Source organism: Ictidomys tridecemlineatus, chromosome 13 (genome assembly GCF_052094955.1).
Source record: "Ictidomys tridecemlineatus isolate mIctTri1 chromosome 13, mIctTri1.hap1, whole genome shotgun sequence".
In the NCBI taxonomy this organism is placed as follows: domain Eukaryota; kingdom Metazoa; phylum Chordata; class Mammalia; order Rodentia; family Sciuridae; genus Ictidomys; species Ictidomys tridecemlineatus.
In genome coordinates, this window is record NC_135489.1 from 36,736,259 (window position 1) to 36,758,698 (window position 22,440).

Below are 22,440 nucleotides of genomic sequence, written 5' to 3' on the forward strand. Positions count from 1 at the left end.
CTTGGGGCTTTAGTTTTGTTACGTGTGCTGGCTTTTACACATAATAGTTGATTGGGTGTATCTTTGAATATCTCTGATGATGCTCACATTTAGTTGATTTTAATTGAAGACAAACCTAAAGCTGGTTGTAAATGCTTTCCTCAAAAGAGAATTTAAACTGACTTTTACCAGGAGAAGTAATGTGGCAAGGTCAATCTCATGACTGCTTGAGTACCCTTCAAGGTCTCTGGACTAATATAGAAATTTCAGACACAGTTCCCAGCATCATACTGATGATGATCTAATATTCAGTCTTCCTAGTATAATATTAATACTCAGTTTGATCCTAGGATCATCCAGTCCCTTGGGTATGTTGACTGCTTACTGATTACTTAGATGACTTTTGTGGGGACAGAGTATCCTTTGCCCACATTTTCTGATCCCATTCAGGCAATCATAGCTGTGTGCTGTGCAGCCTTGAGTTGTGCTCTAGCAGAAGGACCTCTCAGACTCCATAAAAAGTCTGAGTATTAGAAGACATCAACATCAATTTTATTCGTGAAATGTGTATGCCTTTACCTTGACTGGTGTGAAGAGAAAAGAGAGACAATATCATTACTATGTATGTTTTAACTGCGTGATACTCATAAATTATCCAGGTTTTGTGGTCTTTAAAAAAAAGTATTATAAGAATATTTTGAAATAATTTTAAAAGGATATAAGATATGAAATTACTTCAGTTTACTTGGTATTAGTGAATAGAATACTACAAGAAAATTACATACACACAAAATTTTAGTTGCATTAAAGAAATCTTGAGTTTTCAAAGACTGTTGCTATTTCAAAACTTATGTGTATTTATTTTTCTAAATGAACACATAGATGCATAAATATTCTCCAGGACACAACTGTCTTGGGAATTCATTCACCATTACTGAATCTTAAGGAGCTGGTCTGTCTCCTTCTACACGGGCATTTATTCCAATCATCACACTGACTTATAAATTAATGGCTAAAAAGACTCTTACAGATTCAGTTAGTTCATAGTTTCATTGTACCTATTGGGGTTGTTACTAAATTGTCCTATATGGTGGGTTATGCAGTTCACCTGTCACATACAAATATGTATATCTTGGCCATGAATTTCAGTTCCATTTAAAATTATTATTTCTTTAAGATAAATGAAACTGTAGCATCTCCATGTTGGTGCTTTGCTTTATCGTGTTAACCAAATCAAAAAAAGTGGATGGTTTAAATAGAATTGCTTATGAGGTATTTTTGCAAATGATTGTTATGGTCTGGATGTGAGATATCCCCACACAAAGCTCATGTTAAACAATGCAGAAATGTTCAGAGGTGAGATGATTAGATTGTGAGAGCTGTAATCTAATCTGTGAGTTGATGCATTTGATGGATTCATAACTTGAATGAACAACTGGGTAGTAGCTGTAGGTAGGTAGGGTGTGGCTGGAGGAAGTGGGTCACTGAGGGCATGCCCTTGGAGATTATAACTAGTCCTCCTGGCTCCTCCTCCTCCTCCTCCTCCTCCTCCTCCTCCTCCTCCTCCTCCTTCTTCTTCTTCTTCTTCTCTCTCTCTCTCTCTCTCTCTCTCTCTCTCTCTCTCTCTCTCTCTCTCTCTCTCTCTCCTTCCCAGTTGCCATGAGGTGAGTAACTTTCCTCTGGCAGGCACTTCCGCTATGATGTTGTGCCTCACCTAAGGCCCAGAGCAATGGAGCTTGCTGACCATGGACTGAACCTCTAAAATCATAAGCCCAAAATAAAATCTCCTCCTCTAAATTGTTCTTGTTTTTTATTTTTTATCACAGAGGTGAAAAGCTGTCTAACACAATGATGACTACTTAAATTTTTTTAAAAAATTAGCTTTCATTTCAAAAATTTAATAAAAACTACAATAAAAATTTAAAATTTTGGAACCTCAAAATGCTTGCTTTACTTTTTCAATCAGGAAATTTTAAAGACATTCCTAAGGATTTGGGGGATGTTTTATTTAGAAAAAAAGAAAAATAAGGGAAATCTAAAACTTTTTTGTTGTTGTTATTGTTGTTGTTGCATTGCTTTCCAATCATATTGGGATGGTGCCAAGGAAATGAAAGGAGTTATGCTTTCAGCTTTCCTTCTTTTGAAGTTAGCATTGTTACTGGTACTTTATAGATTTTGATGTTTGAGCTCAGATGGTTCCCCTGTAAAAATTATTTCTAGAGTCTCTGGTTTTAGCCAAGAAATCTCTGTGTGCCATTCTTGTCACTTTTATTTTGCAAGTTTTAGGACAAATGTCCTAAAATGATTAATCATGTATTATAAATAACATATAAGGGGTAGATAATGATGGTAGATATGAATTGGTTCACCCAACTGAAATCAGAGTAAAAAGTGGAAACAAAAGAATTTATATAATGGGAGTTGGGCAGGGGTATGTTGCTTCTTCCCAAAAGAGTTTTTTTTTTTTTAATTTCCATGAAAAAAAATATTCTAAAAATACTTAAGAAATTCTACAATAGTACTGTCCACTGAGTTGAAGATGAATATGTGGATTACTGTTTTAAGACATATATTTTGGAAGAAAAGATAAGCCATATGGCTAGTGGGAAATAAAGCAATATTTGGGTCCAGAAAAAAAGTATTTTCTTCTCTCTTACAGGGACATGAACACCAGACTGTTAACTTTGGACTTTATCATAGTTATAGCAGCTAGATGAAAATGTCGGGTAGATGAACACTGAATGAATCCATATGTGGCTGACAAACGGAAGGAACTGGCTGTACCATGAGCTTGCTCATGCAGAGATGTTAGAGGTAGCAATTAAAGAGGAATTCAGCAAATCAACTAGATTATCACATCTAATTTGTTCCTGGATTGCATACATACATTCATGGGAATTAAATTCTGACCAATGCATAATATTTAATGATGGTCTTGCCAAACATAAATAACAGTCAATTGGGAGCCAAATTTTTTAAATATTCAAATTTTAAACTTTTCTTTAGTTAGGAAATGAAGTACAGATATCGATACTATACCTCACAAATAAGAAGGTGTGTTTCTCTGTGTCTTGGTAATGATAGTGATAAAGGTCACAGTATTTAAACTTACTCAAAAGCATCTTTTTTGAACCAAAGGATACCTACAGCTTACTAAATGGGATCTGAATTTTCAAACTTATTTGAGAAGAGACTCAATAGGAAGGGAGTCAACTGATTTGTGACCATCTTTTATGCACTCTCAAATTTCTGCCTGCATAGGAAATTTCTGCTTTAATTTTGTTTATTGTTTCACTTTCAAAGTTAACAAGTTATGTGGTAATCAGATTGCTGATGAAGTTGGCTATTTGCTTCCTTTATCAATTTCTTTTCTTTGGAAGAGCTATCAATAGACTGTCAAACATCTGAATGCATAATGATGTTCCCAACCCCCAGGTTTCAAAGTAGCAAGTGCATCCATCATTTTTTCTAGTCTAACTAAAGGGCTCAAATTTCCTTCCCGGCTCAATTCAGTAGCCAAAGTCCGCATCCAATTCCTCCAATGACTGATTCACTCAGAGGCTGTGCTCAAATTTTAGATTCCTATTTTACGTGTCTCCAGGTCCTAACCTAATCCGGAATAGGTAGAACTAACCAAAGCATTCAACTCCTTTCTTTGTAAGTGATTTTAAAGCCATGTAAGTTTTGGAACTCACTAACAGTTTAGATCTAGGCAAGGATTGATCCAAATTGCTCTGCTATTTTTCTCAGGCATTTCCCACTACTAGTATTATACCAATAGAAGCCAACTGATGCTACTTGGTACATGACATTCTATTTTAGTCATATCGTATTGGTATATTCAAAATCAATATTAAAAGATGGAGGCTTTCCCTTCTGTGAGGGGAATGTGGGTAGAGGTGATGTCATTCATTCCTATGGCTTTAAATTCCCTATATTTATATCTTCAGCCCAGACTTTTCACTGTAGTTCAAGCTTCTAAATTCAAATCCCAACATGAACAACTCTCCTGGTATTTCAAATTTAACTACTCTGAAATTAAATTCTTTCTTCCTGCCTCTCCACCCCAACCTGCTTCTGCTCCTCCCTCAGCCTCCAACTCCCAATCTGTTCCTCCCTCAAACTTCCCTCTGTAAGTCAATGGCTTCACTAGACACACTACTAAAGCCAGAAACCATGTAGTCATCCATGACTCAATACTTTCCTTTATCTGCCACATGTAATCCATGAGTGTATTAGTCTAATTGAGTTGCTACAACAAAATTCCACGTACTAGGTAGCTCATAAACCACTGAGTATAACGTAGCTTATAAAACCATTTTCTTCTTACAGTTTTGGAAGTTGGCAAGCCCAAGATCAAAATGCTGACAGATTTGTTCTATGGTGGATAAGACTCCTCTTCATAGACAGCCGACATTCTGTTGTATTCTCATGTGGCAAAAGGGGCAAAGGAGCACTCTGAGACCTCTTTTATAAAGGCAGTCATCCCATTCTGGGATAAGTCCTCCCGACTCATTTACTCTTAAAGACCCATCACCTTCTATTAAGTTCACCCTGAAGGTCGGGTTATAAGATATGAATTTGTGGGAGGAGACAAAAACATTCACTGCATTGCTATCTGCAAGACTTTTTTAATTTTTAAAACATATTTTCAGTCCATCACTTCTCTCCCTCCTCCTCTACTTCTACCTCTCCAACCTGTCACTAGAATATTCTACTGATGTTAATACAATTATTGCCACTTTAGGTCTAAGAAGTCTTCCTGTTTCCATGCTTACCCCTTCCAATAACTTTTTCTCTGAACATCCAGTAAAACTCACAAAGAAATGCACACTGTGTAATTCTTCTGCTTTAAATACTTTATTGTTTTTTGACTGAGTGGGTAATAAAACATAATGCAATGCCCCACAAGATCTGGCTATAAAAGATGACTCGGATCTTATATTCTACTTCTTTCTTTCAAACCCAATAAGCTCCAGTTTCGATAGATTTCTCAAACATACCTCAGACTCCAATACTTTGGGATCTTTGTGGTTTGTCTATAGTTTCTGTTCCTGAATCTTCCTCAGTGTGATGGACTCCTCTGCATTCTTCAGGTCTCATGCTAAATATTACCTACTTAGATCTTCAATAGGTCCACCAATCACCTCCCCACTATCATTTTTTTCTCTTATAGCACCATTTATTTTTCCTCTAAGGAAAAAAATAATTATTTTCTAATTTCTAATCATTTTCTTGGTTATGATCTGTTTTCTTTAGAAACATTTGAGTTCTATAAGGTCAAAAACATGTATGTACATCCATTCTATTGATGACTCTACCACAAGAGCCTCTTCAGTAATTGGTACTCAGTGGTTATTTCCTGAATGAAAACATAATTATATGAATGGATCAATGAAGGCTGTTTACCTTTTGAACTCTGATTTTGTGATTATATAGATTCTGAGTTATTTGCAAGGTCAAATTCTGCAGATGAATCTAGTGTTGTGATTCATTCTGAAATTATTTTCCATAATATACAAACTGACTGTGAGGTTTAAAGAAATTTTACTTTTGTAACAAAATAATATTGATTATGGCTCAAATTTTGGATTTTTACAATAAAAATAAATTTTTAATATAACAATTTTCACCTTCCTTTAACTTCTTCTTGTGCCTGCCAGGCAAGCAAAATCCTGGGTCTAGGTTAGGAACAGATTGAGGACTGGCATTAAGACATAGAGTGAAGAACCACTTTTTGGAAAGATATGCTCTAAGCAAAGGCAATTCTGAAGGAAATGCCAAGTTGCATTCCAGGCAGCCTGTTCAAATGAATCATAGCTGAAAAAGAGGCTCAGTATGACCCTAGAGGTGGAGCTGGGAAGACCTAACTCTAGAGAAGTTAAAAGGAGGGAAATGAGTCCAGAGTAATTGCTGAAGCAGATTTTCGATTTTGTGAGTTGTTCATGCTGTGAAGTGATCCAGATAGGGTAAAAGGTGTTGACTGGAGCAGATCATACTTCGGGTCCACTGGTGGCAAGAAAATCTTCAGACTTTAAGAAGACTGGCCTTTGAAATCCTATTCTCTATTCCTTTGCTCCAATTTGAACATTCTTTCAACAGTTAATCATTTACCTCTTCCTTCTCAAAAGCATGCATTTTGGGACAATTTATTTGAATTTTCATATTTTTCTTCTGTATCAGATCAAGTTAATACAAGTGAGCTTTGATGACATATTTGTTTGCATTTCACTAGTTCTTTATGTGAGCATGTTCTAATTTTCAGACAGTAAGGTGTCAGGTGTAGTTATAAATATAAAGTACACCTGTATGTGGTAAATCCCCAGCATTTCCTTAAGTGAGAACCAACTTCATCCAACCACCACCCAGGAAAGGTCAGCAGAGATGGATCAGGATTTCATCTGCCTGCTTCTCTCTCTCCTTCCTTAACTTACCAGTTGAGTATTTACTAATTAAGCACTTACTCTGTACATTGTTCATCATGCCAAAGTTAACATGCCAACCATGAAAATGTAAACTTAAAAGGTCTTAAAATAAAAATATTTTATTTGAATAATGAAATATGCTTGAAAATAAGAACACAAGGAACAGTAGAGTTCTTCAGATCCAAAATAATGTTTTTCAAACTATAGATTGGCAATCACCCTCTCCTAGGTCATAAAAGAAATCTGGTCAGGAATCATACTTTTCCAATAACATAATGAGGAAGAAAAATAATGTCAAATATGTTAATAGAAATATGTGCATTGTGAGTAAGAAAATGGATTTTTTCATAAGATGTGTAGAGGACAGATGTATGTATCCAAGGTAAAATGTATGCTTAATATAAAACAGGGTTTAAATAATGTTTGAAAGACACTACCCAGAGGAGAAACCAATTATTTTATTATGAATGGCCAAAGAAGTCAGGCTTCTTTGGGGCTGGAAGGACTTGTATGAGGCTTTTCAGAATAAAGAGCTATAAAAAGAAATCTGTAATTGTAAATTAAATTATATCCATAACAAAGTAAACTTCATAGAATTAGCTTATTCTTGAATGAACTGCTACCCCAGTACCAAGGATCCTTCCAGAAACTTCTAGGAAACAACTTACCAATAAACAATAAAACTTTGATTTCCTGACTTGGAATCATCTCTTATCTCTCATGCCTCAAGGGAAACTTTTTCAGAGTTGTTCTTGTGAAATATACTACACTTAAAAAGGGTGATTCAAAACAAAACTTCCCTCCAATTGTTTCTTTCAACTATTTATGTATTTAAGATACTGCGATTTTTTTTTCTTTAAAAACGTGAAAGACCTAAAGATAAATACTCAATTCAATAAATTGAAAGTGACCCCCCCACACACACACACACCATACACACGTATTAGATTCACTTGTGACTTCTATTGGACAGTGGCTTCTCTGAGTTCTATCGGTCTAATTTTTATTGGGCAAAAATACAAGGACTCAGAACAACTGATTTAATTTAGCATTTCTTTTTTATACAAAAGAAGGAAATAAAAAGAATAAAAGCAGTCAGGGTGGCCTCAGGAGAAGGGGAGCTGTTGTTGCAGGAATCTTGCAAGTTAATGAGAATTCACCCGGGACTCAAGAGCGATGGAGAGAGGGGGAGAAAGGAGGAGATGGAGGGGGGATAAAAACTCTTCCTTTGCAGCTGGCCCTCTCCCTCATTTGTTGCTCCAATAAGCAGTAATTAGGTCCTGAGCTAATGGTGTCAGCTGATCTGCTGTTTTTAGGCTAGACCCAGAGGAAATCTCCATGGAAACCCTGCTGGAGTCGTCCCCCCACCTGGATGCTGCCTGCTCCTTTCCGCCACCTGGCTGCCGCCCGGCCCGCTGCTACCTCCTCCCGCCTCTAACCTGCAGCCTGCAGCATGCGCACTGCCCCCGGGATCCCTAAATGGGACAATTCTGCCCGTGACGTCAGCGCCCAGCCGTCTCCACAGAAACTTTTGTCCCATTGGCCAATCAGAGAGCTTGGAAGGGGCCAGGGGGTGGGGGGTGGGAGGAGAGGGGAGTGGGAGGGGTGGGGGTGAGGGGAGAGGCGAGAGGTTTAGTGTGTGGAGCTGCTCGCGCTCCGCCCGGGCTGTCAGTCCCTGCTCCAGCCGCGGCGCGAGACCTTCCCGGAGACGCGCACACACACAGCGCACCCCCCACACAGCGCACCCCCCACACACCGCACACCCTCGCTCCCTTGCTCACACACACGCACACACTCAGCCTGGCCGAGCAGGAGCCACTGACCATTTTGCAAGTGCTGGGACCAGCTGCAGCGCGGTGGGCACAAACACTCCGCGTTCCCATTCTGGGTTTTCGTCTGGGAGAGGACGACGAGTAGCGAGCGTGGGCTCCGACGCCGACCAGGCGCCGGGCACTGGTCGGGCCGCCTTCCTGGCAGAGCCGCTCCCTGGGACAGGCGCGGGCCTCAACAGAGAGTGGAATAAAGAGGAGCGGCCGCAGCCACTGCGCGAGGAGGATGGGAACTTCCCTATATCCAGCACTGTAACAAACGGATGGAAATCCTGAATGGAGAAACCGCTGACTTCATTTGCTTGGGAAAATCGTCCAGAGGAACTCAAATTTGGCTACTCTGAGCAGTGGAGGGGGTGTCCATGACGTGGCAGGGGGAAAATAGACAACCGAAACCTCCTGTGTGAATTGCAAACTGTGACCAAGCAAGGGAAAAATGATTTCTCTCTGTATTTTAATTCCATCCAAAGGGTTTCAAGCATCTGTACCATAAACTTACTTCTATGTCTTGTACCCACTTCGGCAGAAACCAGAGGAGTCCTGTCTGGGGGCCCCATCATTATCCAGGAGACCTGCCGCCAGCGGCCTGCTTTCCTTTACCCACCTCTCTCTCTGGATCGGATGTCTGTTTGGGGTACTACATCTATTCTATAGAACTATGGTCAAATTTCTATGAATTTCTGGGACTTAACTCCTGGAACCTACATGTGGGGCTGGAATGATGCCCAATGCTTCTAAAGAAATGACATTTTAAACTGTTTTTAAAAATACCTTGGTTTTCTTAAACCCGTAAAACAGGATTTGATAGGCTTACAAACATGACAGGTAAGAACTTTCTCTCTTTCTAGTCTCTTAACGACTGTCGCAGAGGAGGCCGAATCAGAGCAGGACCCAGGAGGAAGGAGAGCCCAGGGACCCGTGTGCCCTTCGGGGCTCCCGGGCTCGGCCGGGTAACTGCTATCGGGAGAGGCGAAGCCCTGGTTCCTGGACCACAGACCAGCCACTGGGGTAGCTTCTGGGGCGCGCGAGGGTAGGGCGGTGTTGCGCTCCACCTGCCCTGCCCGGGACGCAACGCTGGGGCGAGGCGTCGAGGGACGAACCCAAATCAATATTGGGATTTTTAATAAAACCAAGGAATGGGATTTTAATTATTCAAAACCCAGCTTCTCTGGACCAGATGCTGTTGGGATGGTCCTGGTCACACAATATTAAAGAGACCGATCACTAAGAGGACGAGAAGAGTGTCTGAGACATCCCTTGCAATTAGGAATAAACCAGACTCGGTAGCATGGGGCATTGATTGCTGGTGCCCAACCGGACCCTCCTCCCCTCTCCCGGTTCCTCCCCCACCCCACACGAGGCAGGCTCCCGCGGCGGCCGGGACCTCACGTCCCCGCATCGTGGCCAGGGCTGCATTTTTCATGAGCCCGGGGTGAACAGGTGCGAAGTGCGCTGGGAGCATCCGGCCGACGGCCGGGCACCGGGAACATGGAGAGCGAGCGCGACATGTATCGCCAGTTCCAGGACTGGTGCCTTAGGACTTACGGGGACTCAGGGAAGACCAAGACGGTGACCCGTAAAAAATACGAGCGGATCGTCCAGCTCCTCAACGGCTCCGAGTCGAGCTCCACGGACAACGCCAAATTTAAATTCTGGGTCAAATCGAAGGGCTTCCAGCTGGGCCAGCCCGATGAGGTCCGCGGGGGAGGCGGCGGCGCCAAGCAAGTGCTCTACGTGCCGGTCAAGACCACGGTGAGTGACTCGCCTTCCTCTGTTATTTGTCTGCCCAAGCAGCCCGGCGGGGAGGGCGGAGAGAGGGGGGAGAGAGGGGGAGCCGTGAGCCACTGTTGGCTCGTGTGCCCCCACCTTCCCCAACCCCCTCCCCAAGTCGTCCCCACTCGCATTAGCCAGGCGCGATTTCCCCACCGACAAGTCTTTGTGGTCCTTTATTTTAAAGCGGCAGCGCACATCCAGAGCGGTCCATCCTCCCCGCCTCCCGGCTCCAGGACCCGCTGCCGCGGCTTCCTTCCCCGGGTCGGGCGGCGTCCTGCGTCCTCGGGCTGGGCCATTGTCCCACATCCTTAGCTAGGAGCCTGGCACTTGTCCCACCGCCGCTACCGCGCCTAGAGGCCAGGCTGGAACCCCAGCATCACGCTCTGATAACAGACGATTCTGATCCATAGTCTACAGTGTCTCCTCATTGGCACAAAGCCTGAATGTGGTGCTAGTGGTGGATGTGAGGTTTTCCCCAGGACCACTGTCAGGTTTTATTGTTAGACCGCTGCCTGGGAGTCCCGGGGCAGTCCCAACGCCTTGATCACTGCCGGAGATCACGGCCAGGACTGTTTAGATTATAGATAAGGTCCTAGAGATTCCTCCTCCCCCACCCCCGTCGCCTTCTTCACTTGCCCGTTGCACAAATAAAGCCGCAGCTAGAGGATGAACAACAAAGAGAGATGGGTTTGGGCGCGATCAAATGGTGTATTTATTCGTCGTTCTTGGGTGGCTGTAGTCTCTAGGCTACAAAGCTCTAGCCAGGGCACTGTGAGGTACTGGCAGTGAGAGTCAGTACATCTCAGCTTCACACGCAGATCTGCCTATGGGGCTGGGGAGCGGCAGCAGTGTGGATCTCCTTTGCAAGAAGATGGGAACTGTGGGCTACAAGTAGGACTGCAGATCAGATGCATAAGACCTTTCTGCCTCATGCTACGGTGGGTACTCGCCTGGAGTAAGGGTGGGGGAGGCTATCTGGCACCCTTTGTATTTTTGCCTCTTTGGGATTTCTGGAGCTTTTGCTCCCCCCTCCCCTCACTGGCAACTGTTTCCTCGTGCAATATTCCTGGATGATGCTAAAAAGGAGGTGTCTTGAAGGCTTCCCTATCTCTAAGGGAGGTACATGAACTTGGAAATAATGTGCATGGAAAGCTTTTTAAAGCATTATTTGGTGGACCCTTTCAGGGTTGGAAAACAGTTTGTGGTTGCCTGAGATTAATTAGGAATTGTTGATTTGAGGATGTGTATTTCTTTTGGAATTTATGCAGAAAATGGGAAATGAAAATAAAGGTGAAACAAACACATAAAAGTTGTTGTTTTTAAAAATGTAATATTGTTGGAAGATTTCAGAGAGGTAGATTTACAGGTATAGTCTTATTTGACGACGTGTGACACTGCTAAAGACAATGGTCAGATTATTGTTTTGGTTTACTAAATGATGAGGACTAGATTGGCATGAATTAGTACTGAGGTTTATTTACATCTGCATGAGCCAGAAGCCTGTGATTTTTTTTTGTATTAGGAATAACGTTAAGAAATCTATTAAATCATTTATTGTTAGACCAAGTAAATTAGAATTCTAGATGAATAGATAAAATAATTTTTAAAGATGTGTTTACTTAAAATACTATTTAATATCATATCAGCTTTAAGGAAACATTGGTAGCTGGGAAGTTTGTTTTTCATTCTTTTTGTTAAACTTGAGTCCCACTGTTTAGCTGTCTGGTTAGCTTGACTTATGCATCAGTCAAATGAGTTGTATAGATTTGGCTACATCCATTATATGTATTAACATATATGTGCTTTTAAAATATTGATTAAAAATTGTAAATAACAAATTCCAAAATGGTTTTAGAGGCACTAATTTAATCATCTATGTCTGTTATTCAAGCCAGCGTTCCCATTCTCTAATACCCATGTGTCAGTCAAAAATTAATGCAGAGTTGTAAAAAAAAAATATTGCTAAGAAGTCTACTATAGAATGACAACTCCGGGGTAATAATAAAGGAACACGTGTTTCTCTTTCCAATAAAGATTCCATATATTTAACAGAGAAAGTGTAATCTGTCGGGTGATATTCTTAGATAATGATTTCCATGTAGTATTTATGAGCTCTGATTTTCATTCAAGCCTGTTTGGAAATGTCGAGGAGGTTTTTTTTTTTTAATTCATGAACTCTTCTATTGCTCTTTATGAAAATTTTCTGCTCCTGACATAGAATTACAGGCTCCACCTTCTCTGAGAGACAGCCAATCATCATTTCAATGAGTTAAAAAATAAATAAATGATCCCTTTTATCCTGTTCCCACATCTCAAATTATTTCTCTCTTAAAAAACATGTTGATTTTTCTTTATTATAGCAGGAGTACAATCACCAACACAAAATATATTTTTTCTTTTAATTCAACGTCATGTATTGTTTGAAATGAAATGTTGTGCTTGAATGGTATTTTCGAGTAAGAATCATCCTAAGCTCCTTGAGGTTCGAGGGTTCCTAGCTGGCTTGCTGTCAGTGAGAGATGTTTTGCTCCTGATGTGGCGGTAATGCATTGCTGCTGATAATTAGACATTATTACTAGTGCAAAAAAGGCAAGAGAAAGGGGAGAGGACAGGCCCAGGATAATTAACTACTTTAGTTTAATGAAAGAAAGGGAGACAGATAGCAACTGGGAGGTTATACAAAACAGAGTAGACATCCCACATGGACATATAGAATTGCAATAAGACTTTCAGTCTCCTAGTTAAGGAGACTTGGTTCTACTTCTTATTTTCCCAAAATAACAGCTGTAGCTTTGCAAACACTCCTGCCTCTAAACCTCAAATTTAACTGATGATAAAATTGAGCAAGTGACAACTGATTTGAAAATTGTCCACTACTGGAAAAGATAAATATGCCTTTTAATATTTGTCCTGGCCGTGTCTGAAGCTGAAGGGACCTATCTGTCACTGATGTTTAGATTGCTCTGTGGCTGAGGAGATACCATTTGGTCACCAAGCAACACCATGCTGCAGCTCAGCCATTTTAGGTCTGGAGTGGGACCTGCACTCGTGTGGGCAGATGCAGTTTGTTGAGCATCCCATCTGTTTCTTTCCATACTACCGCTATTACAAACACACACACACACACACACACACACACACACACACATTCATTAAGAGTGTCAGAAACTTAGAAGAATGAATTGCCGAATAACTTAAAACAGTTCTGAAAAACATACAGCAAATGTCTGATACTGATTATAACAAACTTTCAGAGATAATTTTAAATAAGCGTAATTGTGGTTACTCTATTTTACTCCTTGATAGTTCTAGTTGAGTTTGCTTTTAGAAACTTTTGATTCTGATTGTTGTTTTGCTTTTCTGGCAACAGTTAGTTGAAAGGTCATATTTACAACCTAAACTACCAAAACATTTGATACACCATTTGATTTATGAATGATGAACTTAAAATAACCAGAAAATACCTTAATCCTTTCTGTTAATAGTATGACTAATGCATTATCATGTGCTTTGAATAAACCCCTTGTTTTGAATTAAACATTAAGGAATATGGCAAGCTCATGTTTTTGTCTTTCAGTCTTAACACAATATAAACATTGAAACCGTGTAGTCAAATAACTGGAGTAATATTTTTCTTGACCTATATTTGTAGCAATAGACACTAATATCTAAATTTTGCCCCTCATATTTTTTTTATTTATTTCACAATGAAACATAAAATTAATTTTCATCCAGAAAGGAATATGCATTATCTTTAGCTGTGTCATTTTAAAATGATGATTTATTCAGTTCTGCAATCTGTAGCCCCAGAGTTCATATTGTTCTTGCTGTGCATACTACTAATTGATTACTGTACAGTGATTAGAATGAATATTCATGGACTGGTTGGTTTATAAACAGTCACTGTTTTTGTTAGTTTTCTGACTATGGTTTGGGTTATGAATCTTTCAATGTACATCCGAGTACCTGATGAGGAATTATACATTTCCACCTCTTCTAACTTCATGCCACAGGCTCACTTTTCATATATTAGACCTTGATGTGGAATTTGCTACAGAAATCAGACATGAAGAACTGTGCCATCAATCCCTTGTGGTACTTTGTGTCTATAACTCAGGGAAAATCATAATAGTGAAGATGAAAACATGTTTTTGCTAATCATCTTCCATAGTGAGCATTGCTGCCGAGAGCCAACACATTGTTCTCTTCTTTCAAGTCCTGTGAGAAATACTATAGCATAAGTTTGGGGGATCAAACATCCCAAGAATGAATGCCACCAATGTAGCTTACCACCTGACTTTAGTGGTTCCTTACGGGGTTGTTAGGAGGAACAAATCATCTAAGTTCCTTCATTTCTGTGACAAATTTGTCACACAGTACCTATATACGCTCTCAGGGACAACTTTCCATTCCTAGAGGCCAATCTGACATGAGTATTAAGGAGCAAGAGATTTCTAACACTAACTCCCCTGATTATAAGGAGGAAATTAGACCCTGTTAGTATGTGAAGGCTGACCCATACTTATTTCCTAGAAAAACAATTCTTGACTTTTCCCTTGCTTCTTCCTTGTCTTAGTAGTAACCATGGAGTTGGGGGGCAGGATTCAGCCTGCATCTGTTTGCTTTTGTAATCTTCCTGGGGCGGCTGGGATTCTACTCTTCAAGATTTTCCTCTCTAGACTCACTGCATGGAATGGAGAAAGATGGGTAAGGAAACGTACAGACAGCCCAGCAAATTGTTCAAGATTTGAAAAACTGTTTATGTGAAGAGCATAAAGAATTTTTCCTAATACCTGTTATATTCGATTAAACTTCTTATTGCCTAACTACAGAAGCTGAAAGTGACTCTAGTTTGTTTTAAGTTACATTCATTTTCAGAATCTTTGGGTAACAAGATAAAATAAACTTGGGCTGGGGATGTAGCTCCGTGATAGAATGCTTACCAGCCATGCATGAGACCCTGGGTTCAGCCTCTAATCCTGAAAAGAAACATCAAAACAAACTTAATGAAAATACAGATGGCAAGAAACATGACCTCATGGGCAGGGTTTATATTTTAGAGCAAGATTTAAATCCTGGCTTTGACGAATTGGAGCTGTGAGCAAGGGGTTGTTTCTTAGGTAAATATGGAGTTTCATCTTGGTAAAATATCACTAATAATACTTGCCTAAACAATTTTTGCATAAGGTTTAATAATATGTATAAAATATGAACTAATATCTATATGGAAGTCCATATATATGTATATCCATAAGTATAAAATGTGTCATGAATAGCATATACCTGGTACATGGTAAATGCTGAAAAAACAAAAGTTGTTTTAAGTATTATTGAAAAAAAAGGACATCATGATGTAATTATAATTAGATGCTATTAACTCAAAATCACATGGCAACAAGGAGTTAAAATGCAAGGTACATGTGTATGTATGTACATATCTATTATTCAGATATTTATTCTCACTACTTCATTTATGGAGAATACAAATGATTGACTTTATAAAAGTGATTATATCCTTATTATTTTAAATATCCAAGAGAAATGGAAAGAAGAGTTAAAATGTCATGTCAGATCTCCCATCCATCTACAATTACCTTTAGCTAATTATGAACATCATTCTAGTTATCTTTCTAAAAATATAAACCAAGAAGAGATTAGACATAATGATTGATAGTTACATATGGACAAGCAGAAATCAATTCTTAAAATCGGAATGATAATCATTTGCTAATTTCAGTAAGAGGAATAAATTATATTGTCAGGATGTAACAAAAAATAAATTATTAAAAAATAAAATTTAATAGAAGAGAGTAAGAAAAACTGAGGTTGAATTATATTTTTTAACTGCTTTTCTGTTTTATGTATTATTGTCAACTTTCTCCAGTGATACACGAGGAACAAGCATATTTTCACTTCCTCCACCAATCCTTTTTACTTAGCTCCTGATTTATATCACATTGCATTTTATTATAATTATTATGTTTATACTGAAATTATATTGTTAAGATTTTTATGTTTATGTTAAAGTATATAATTTGGTTCTCGCCATTGTATTTTTCTTTGCTCACACCTAAATGTTTATCATTTGTTCTTCTACCTGATTTTCTTTATTCCTTTAATTTGATCAGCTCTAATTTCTGATCAACATGTTTTTCTTAAAGAAGGGTTCATGTGTTTTCTTCTTTGAGGTTTGTATGCAATTGAGAATATTTGTCCTTTGCTTATATACCTGAAGATCAACTTAATCAGTGATGAATTCTTTTTCCTTCAAATTTAATAATTTGACCATGATTATTTGAATTCTTTGTCTCTGTGTTCCTCCTATGACCATGGCTTCAGTCATGACTGGGGTTGGGTGCTTAATATGAATCCTGTGAAGTCCAGATTGACATTTTGGATTTACTACTAGATATTTCCACCAAGATATCCCAATGTACCTCAAACAGAATATATTAATAGATTTTTTAAATCTCTCCCTACCTCCATCCTAGACCTTTTAAAATTTCCTTTCTCTGTGGTTGGCAACACAATTTGCTTACTCTTAGAAGCCAAAAATCTATGTGGCATGGTCAATTTCTCCATCTTCCTCCCTCCTTATCTGTGCTTGGTGGAATACTGTTATTCTACCAACTTAATATCTCTCAAAGCTAGGCAATTCTTCCCTGACCATACCATACTGTACCGTACCATACCATACCATACCATACCATACCATACCATACCATACCATACCATACCATACCATACCAATTGCCAGTTGCTCAATGGTTTTACCTAAAACTATTTTGAAGAAAAGAATTTAATCTTCAGTACATGACATAATGAGTGTTGGTGCCCAGTATTAATGGAATAAATAAACATTGCTCCCCGGTTTGACACTATATAACAGGATATTCTTATTTATCACCATACAACTACTTCATTTACCACCACATAAGATCTTTAAAATTTCTATATCTATATTTATGTCTCTCTATTTGATCATACATCCATCCACCAATCTGTTTTTAATTATGCTAAAAGAAACATAAAATTTATAATCTTAATCATTTTTAATTGTGCAGTTCAAAATTGTTATATATATATATTAACACTTTGTGACATAGGTCTTCAGAACTTTTTCATATCTCCAGAACTTTTTCATTTCTCCAGAATTTTTTCATCTTGCAAAATTAAGACTCTATATCCATTAAACATGCTTTCCTTTCCCTCTCCCTCCCTGCCCTGGAAATCACCATTCTGCTTCATAGAATCTTTGTCTTTTTGTAACTGACTCGTTTTACTTAGCATACATCCTTAAGATTCATCCATCTTGCAATGCAACAGGATTTCCTTCCTTTTTAGAGGCTGAATAATGTTCCGTTGCAAGAATAAGCTGCATTTTGTCTCTCTCTTTTTCTGCTGATGGACATTTGGGTTGCTGTCACTCCTTGGCTATTGTGAATAGTGCCGTTATGAACAAAATGTGCAAATCTGTCTTCAAGACCCAACTTTCAAATTTGTTTGATAGTTATCTATTAATAAGATTGCTGGATCAACATACTGTTTTTCATGGACCATTTTAAAGTCTTAGCAACAGGATAGACTAATGGGCATCTTTAAGGCTAAAAAAGTGATCACTTTCTCTTCTAGAGCTCTTTAGTGAGCATACATTGTTTTTAGGCAGTTGCACATATCGAATGTAATGCAATTAATATTATATTAATGCCTTAATATTATATTAATGCATCAAGTTTTTACCGTAGTTTAATTATTGGGCTACTCTTTAAACAAAATGTTACCTTTAATCTTTACAATACTCTTATGGTATTAACACTTTTAGATGTGAAAGTTGTGGCTTAAATTAAGATGAATTTCTAAGAACATCACACTACTTGAGATAACAGTTCATTTCCATTGGATCCACAGTCCTTGCTTTAAGTCACTCATCTCTAAATTCTTAATATGAGAATTTTAAGAACTGCTAAAGAAGTGAACATTCCTGCAATATTACAAAGTACATGTATATACCACTGTACCAATATTGAATATTATAAAATATATTAAAATACAAATACATAAAATTGAGATTTAAATATATATATATATATATATAAACACAAGGCTTTTTTTTTTTACTTTTTTAAAATTTTTACTAGATCATCCTTTGTACTTTCTGGGATGTGCTTATACTGATTTGTATGAGTGTCAATCATTCTAATCCATGGTACACAGCTGCCTCACAGCAGAACATTGTGGTTAAGATATTACATTTCAGATAAAATATTTCCTCTTGCCTTACAGGTGGTGGCTCTGTAATGGACTATCACTACATTAATACGATGCTGTAAGCTTGCAGATCCATGGCATCCATGAAACAATTATGCACATTTGATGTCTGTTCTGGGAGAGATTATTTCATCCAAGGCATGTTTAGGGGCTAGTGCACAATGTAGAAGAGCCAAAGTACAGGGTACAGTGGAGATGAGATTGGATTAGCAGGCTGGAGTGAAATTATGGGGTACCTCTAGTGCAAAGTTAGAATTTAGATTCCATTTTGTGAGAAATGGCAACTATCAAATATGTTTGAGCAGGGATGTAATAATTTAGGTAGTATTTTGGGTAGGGACTGCTTTTGAGTGCTTTTAAGTGTGTACAGTATAATTCAAACAAGAAAAGAGCAAAAGTTAAGTAATTTCTTTGATTCAGTATATTGTGTGAAATAGTATACAAGTATTGGAATCAGATTATCAAGCTTTAAATCAATGTAATTCAATAGCTTTATGTTGCCAAGTAATTGAATAGTGTTATACAAACTTCTGAATTTATTAATTCCAATAAAATATTAAAATAGGATTCTGTGAAACTTAAGAAAAACCGATTTAATGGCACTTGAAAGGAATGTGGGTCAAACCTTCTTATAATCAACAGGTTTTTAATTTTTTTTTCAATTTGAAAATAATTGTTGCCCTCTTCCTTAGTTGTTATTACGTCTCTAACTAAAAGACTTTTCATTGGAGAAATTCTTCTAAAAACCCAAATGCAGAAATCTGAATAGAATACTAATTAAAACACAGATCTTTGCAAAGAAAAATAAAAGTTTTCAACTATTTCTTAAAACATGGAGTTTATATTTTAAGGCTGTATTCTAAATCTTATCCCAAGTGGGTGTGTGCTTGTACTTCTTTGATTTTATACCCATGTGCCTCTGTCGACCAGTCTGATTCCCGGTGGTTCTTCAACTTTTTTTCATTTGTGGTTGGCAGAATTCTTAAGTAATTGACAAATGGCCTTAGCCCTGGTATAATCCCCTCCTTTTTGAGTGTCAGTGGAACCTGTGACTATGAAGAATTTACATTCTCATGAATCATGCCGTAAAGTACAAGTGACTTTAAGAAGGAAGATCTTATAGGTGGGTCTGGCCTAATCATGTCGGCCTTTAAAAAAAGCAGGAACTTTTTTGCAAGACTGGTAGCAATAGAAGTCAGATTGATTCAATGTCTGAAATGTATTCAGTGGAAAGGAAGTTCTCTCTTGCTGAGTTAGAGGAGAACATGTGGTTAAAAGTTGAAAGAATTGACCTGATTCCATATCTTGGCTATTTTGAATAGTGCTATAATAAATATGAGAGTAGAGCTATCTCTATAACACTCTGATTTCATCTTCTTTAGCTATATACCTAGTAGTAGGGCTTCTGCATCATATGGTAGTTCCATTGCTAATCTATTGAGGAACCTCCATACTGTCCATCTTACGGCCTATACTAATTTACATTTCCGCCCACAGTAAGAGTTCGCTTTCCTCAGCATCTTTAATACTCCTTACTCCTTATCTTTTGCCTTTGATAGCAACCATTCTTAGTGGAGTGAGGTGATTGCTCATTATAGTTTTGATTTGCATTTCCCAAATGATTAGTGATGTTGCATTTTTTTTTTATATACTTGTTGGCCACATGCATGTCCTCTTTTGAGAAATGTTTATTCAGGTCTCCTGTCCATTTTAAAAGTTAGGTTATTTTTTTGTTGTCAAGTTGTTTGAATTCCTTATATATTTTGAATATTCATTCCTTTTTAGTTATGTAGTTGCGGATACTTTCTCAGATTCTGTAGATTGTCTACTTTGTTGATTGTTTCCTTTTCTGTGCAGAAGTTTCTTAGTTTGATGGAAAATCCCATTAGTCTATTTTTGCTTTTGTTGTTTGTGCTTTTGCAGTCATACACAACAAAAATCATTATTCGGACTAATGTCACAGAGCTTTTCCTCTATTTCCTTCTGGTAGCCTCAAAGTTTCAGGTCTTGCATTTAAATCTTTAATTCATTTTGAGTTAATTTTTGTATATTCTGAGATAAAGAAAATGTGGTATACTTGCACAATGGAATACTATTCAACCACAACAAAGAGTTAAATCCTGTAATTTATGACAACATGCATAGACTTAGAGGACATTATGTTAAGTAAAAAAAGCTAAGCACAGAAAGACAAAATACTACCTGATCTCACTCATTTGTGAAATCCAAATAAAAAGCCAACTTCATAGAAATAGAGAGTAGAATAGTGTTGTTGGAGGTGAGCAGGTAATAAGGAGTTGAATTAAATTCAATAAGAGCTTTTGTACAACATAGTGAGTGACTATAGTTAATGACAATAGAGTGTATTATTGAAAAATGGAAAAAGAATAAGGAGATGTTAAGTGTTCTCACCACAAAAACGGTAACCATGTGAAGTAATGCATTGGCTAATTAGCTAGATTTAATGATTCTACTATGCATATGTACTCCAGAGTATCATGTTGTACATGAGAAATACATACCATTTTATCTGTGCTTTAGAAAAGGGGCTGAAATACAGCCGCTTAATGCTAACATCATGGTTGGCCAACAGCTAACAAAACACTGGAAACCTTAGTCCTACAACCACAAATGAATGAAGTCAAGCTGAGAGGTGAATCTTCCCATGGTAGAGCTTCCAAGTGAGAATAGCTGACTGATACCTTGATTTCAGCTTTGTGAGAAGCCAAGCAGGAGACCCAGTTAAAATGTGCTGGGCTTCTGACTCTCAGACACTGTGATAATGTTTGGGAAATTTTAAACCGATCAATTTGAGGTACTTTCTTACCCAGTAAAAGATAATTAGACAGAGTCCTTTCATGTGAATTTTTCCAAAGCATTGTTGAAATTAAAACAAATCAAGTTTTATAAAGTTTTATTTGGCCAGGATTATTTGTGTTTTAAGATCCAGACAGGAACAATTTAAATGTTTATTTCCCCTCTTAATATCTGATTGCCTCTTTGTTCATGGTTTTTGATAAGATGATCCATAATTTAATAAAATATATAATTTATGACAGATTATTTAAGATATTTAGTGACTAATGACTCACAGTAGGCATATTTATATGTGTGTATATATATGTACTCAAATATTTATGTATCTTTGATTTTTCTTAATGTTTTCAATTAAAAATTTTTTTTATTAAATGACATCTACAAAATAAAATGTAAGGTGGCTTACTATTTTAGCTTTGTCACAGTAGTATGTAGACAAAGTGCATATGCCAAAACAAATGGTTATTAACATAATCAATTTATGTAAAGTAGTTCAAAAACCTAATCCACAGAAGAAAATACCACATTTACTCTCATGTTTACAAAAATAACATTTACTCTCATTTATTAGAAACAACTATAATTCTATAGTTTATTTTAAAATATTTTAATATAATGTACATTTTGAAGAAGACCTGACTAGCATTTGGGGAATAAAATAAATAAATAAATAGCAGTAATTTACAGACCTTTTTTCTTTTGTTAAAATATTAGATGGAGATGGAAAGTAGTTCCCCCTCTCTGTGTTGAGTTTATTTTGATTTTTCTCCTTTTTCTCTGAGGTTTATTCAATAGGCTCTTATGTCCCACTCTTCCTAATTTTAATCAAGTGTTCATTTGTGGTTGTTATTCTCACAGTTACAGATTTTTCAAGTGTTTTGGAGCTGTTAGGAAACTGGAAGGTTGAGAAACGATGTAGAGTTTAAGTTCAGGAAGTTAGAAACTTAATTCTACTAGAAAGAAACAGCCTGTCTTATAGGCAGAGATGTGGCTTTTGTTGTTATTGGTAGTAGTAGTTGTTTTTCTTTCTTGTTTTAGTTGTCTTGAGAAAATATTGCTTGCATATTGGATTTCATCATTATTATAAGGTAGTAGTCATTGGAATAAGATGATGCAGTGTCTTTTGGAGTGTAATTATTTTGGTGGGGTGCTTGCCAGAAGTTGGGGATCCCTGTAAGCCTGGGGTGAGCCACATGCAGCCTTTTTCTTGGTTCTCACTGGACCTAACTACAGTTGCCAGATGGCTGGAGGGTTTTAGGGGTTTAATATAGGGACATGGGGCAATGCTAAGTGGCCCATATGGGGATCTGCTGCCTTGCTTGGTCATATTAGTGCCATGCTCTACTCAA

At 37.8% G+C, this 22,440-nt stretch overlaps 1 protein-coding gene and 1 long non-coding RNA gene across 5 annotated transcripts in view; one reads left to right on the top strand and one right to left on the bottom strand.

Annotated features, from left to right (window-relative positions):
* The window catches only part of LOC120886146 (uncharacterized), a 33,880-nt gene extending 25,344 nt beyond the window's left edge, over window positions 1–8,536 (bottom strand). The window contains exon 1 of the long non-coding RNA XR_013429608.1: window positions 8,228–8,536. This is a non-coding gene — a long non-coding RNA (uncharacterized LOC120886146). The remainder of the gene's footprint in view (window positions 1–8,227) is intronic.
* Window positions 8,537–9,504: 968 nt separating this feature from the next.
* Nol4 (nucleolar protein 4) overlaps window positions 9,505–22,440 on the top strand; it is a 308,705-nt gene continuing 295,769 nt past the window's right edge. For 3 of the 4 annotated variants that reach the window (XM_040273954.2, XM_005325593.4, XM_005325595.4), the window contains exon 1: window positions 9,505–9,985. In XM_040273954.2, the coding sequence (XP_040129888.1) occupies window positions 9,722–9,985 (264 nt within the window). In that variant the 5' untranslated portion in view covers window positions 9,505–9,721. Of the gene's footprint in view, window positions 9,986–10,517; window positions 10,945–22,440 lie in introns of those variants that run through there. The other variant, XM_005325596.4, reaches the window with a different exon arrangement.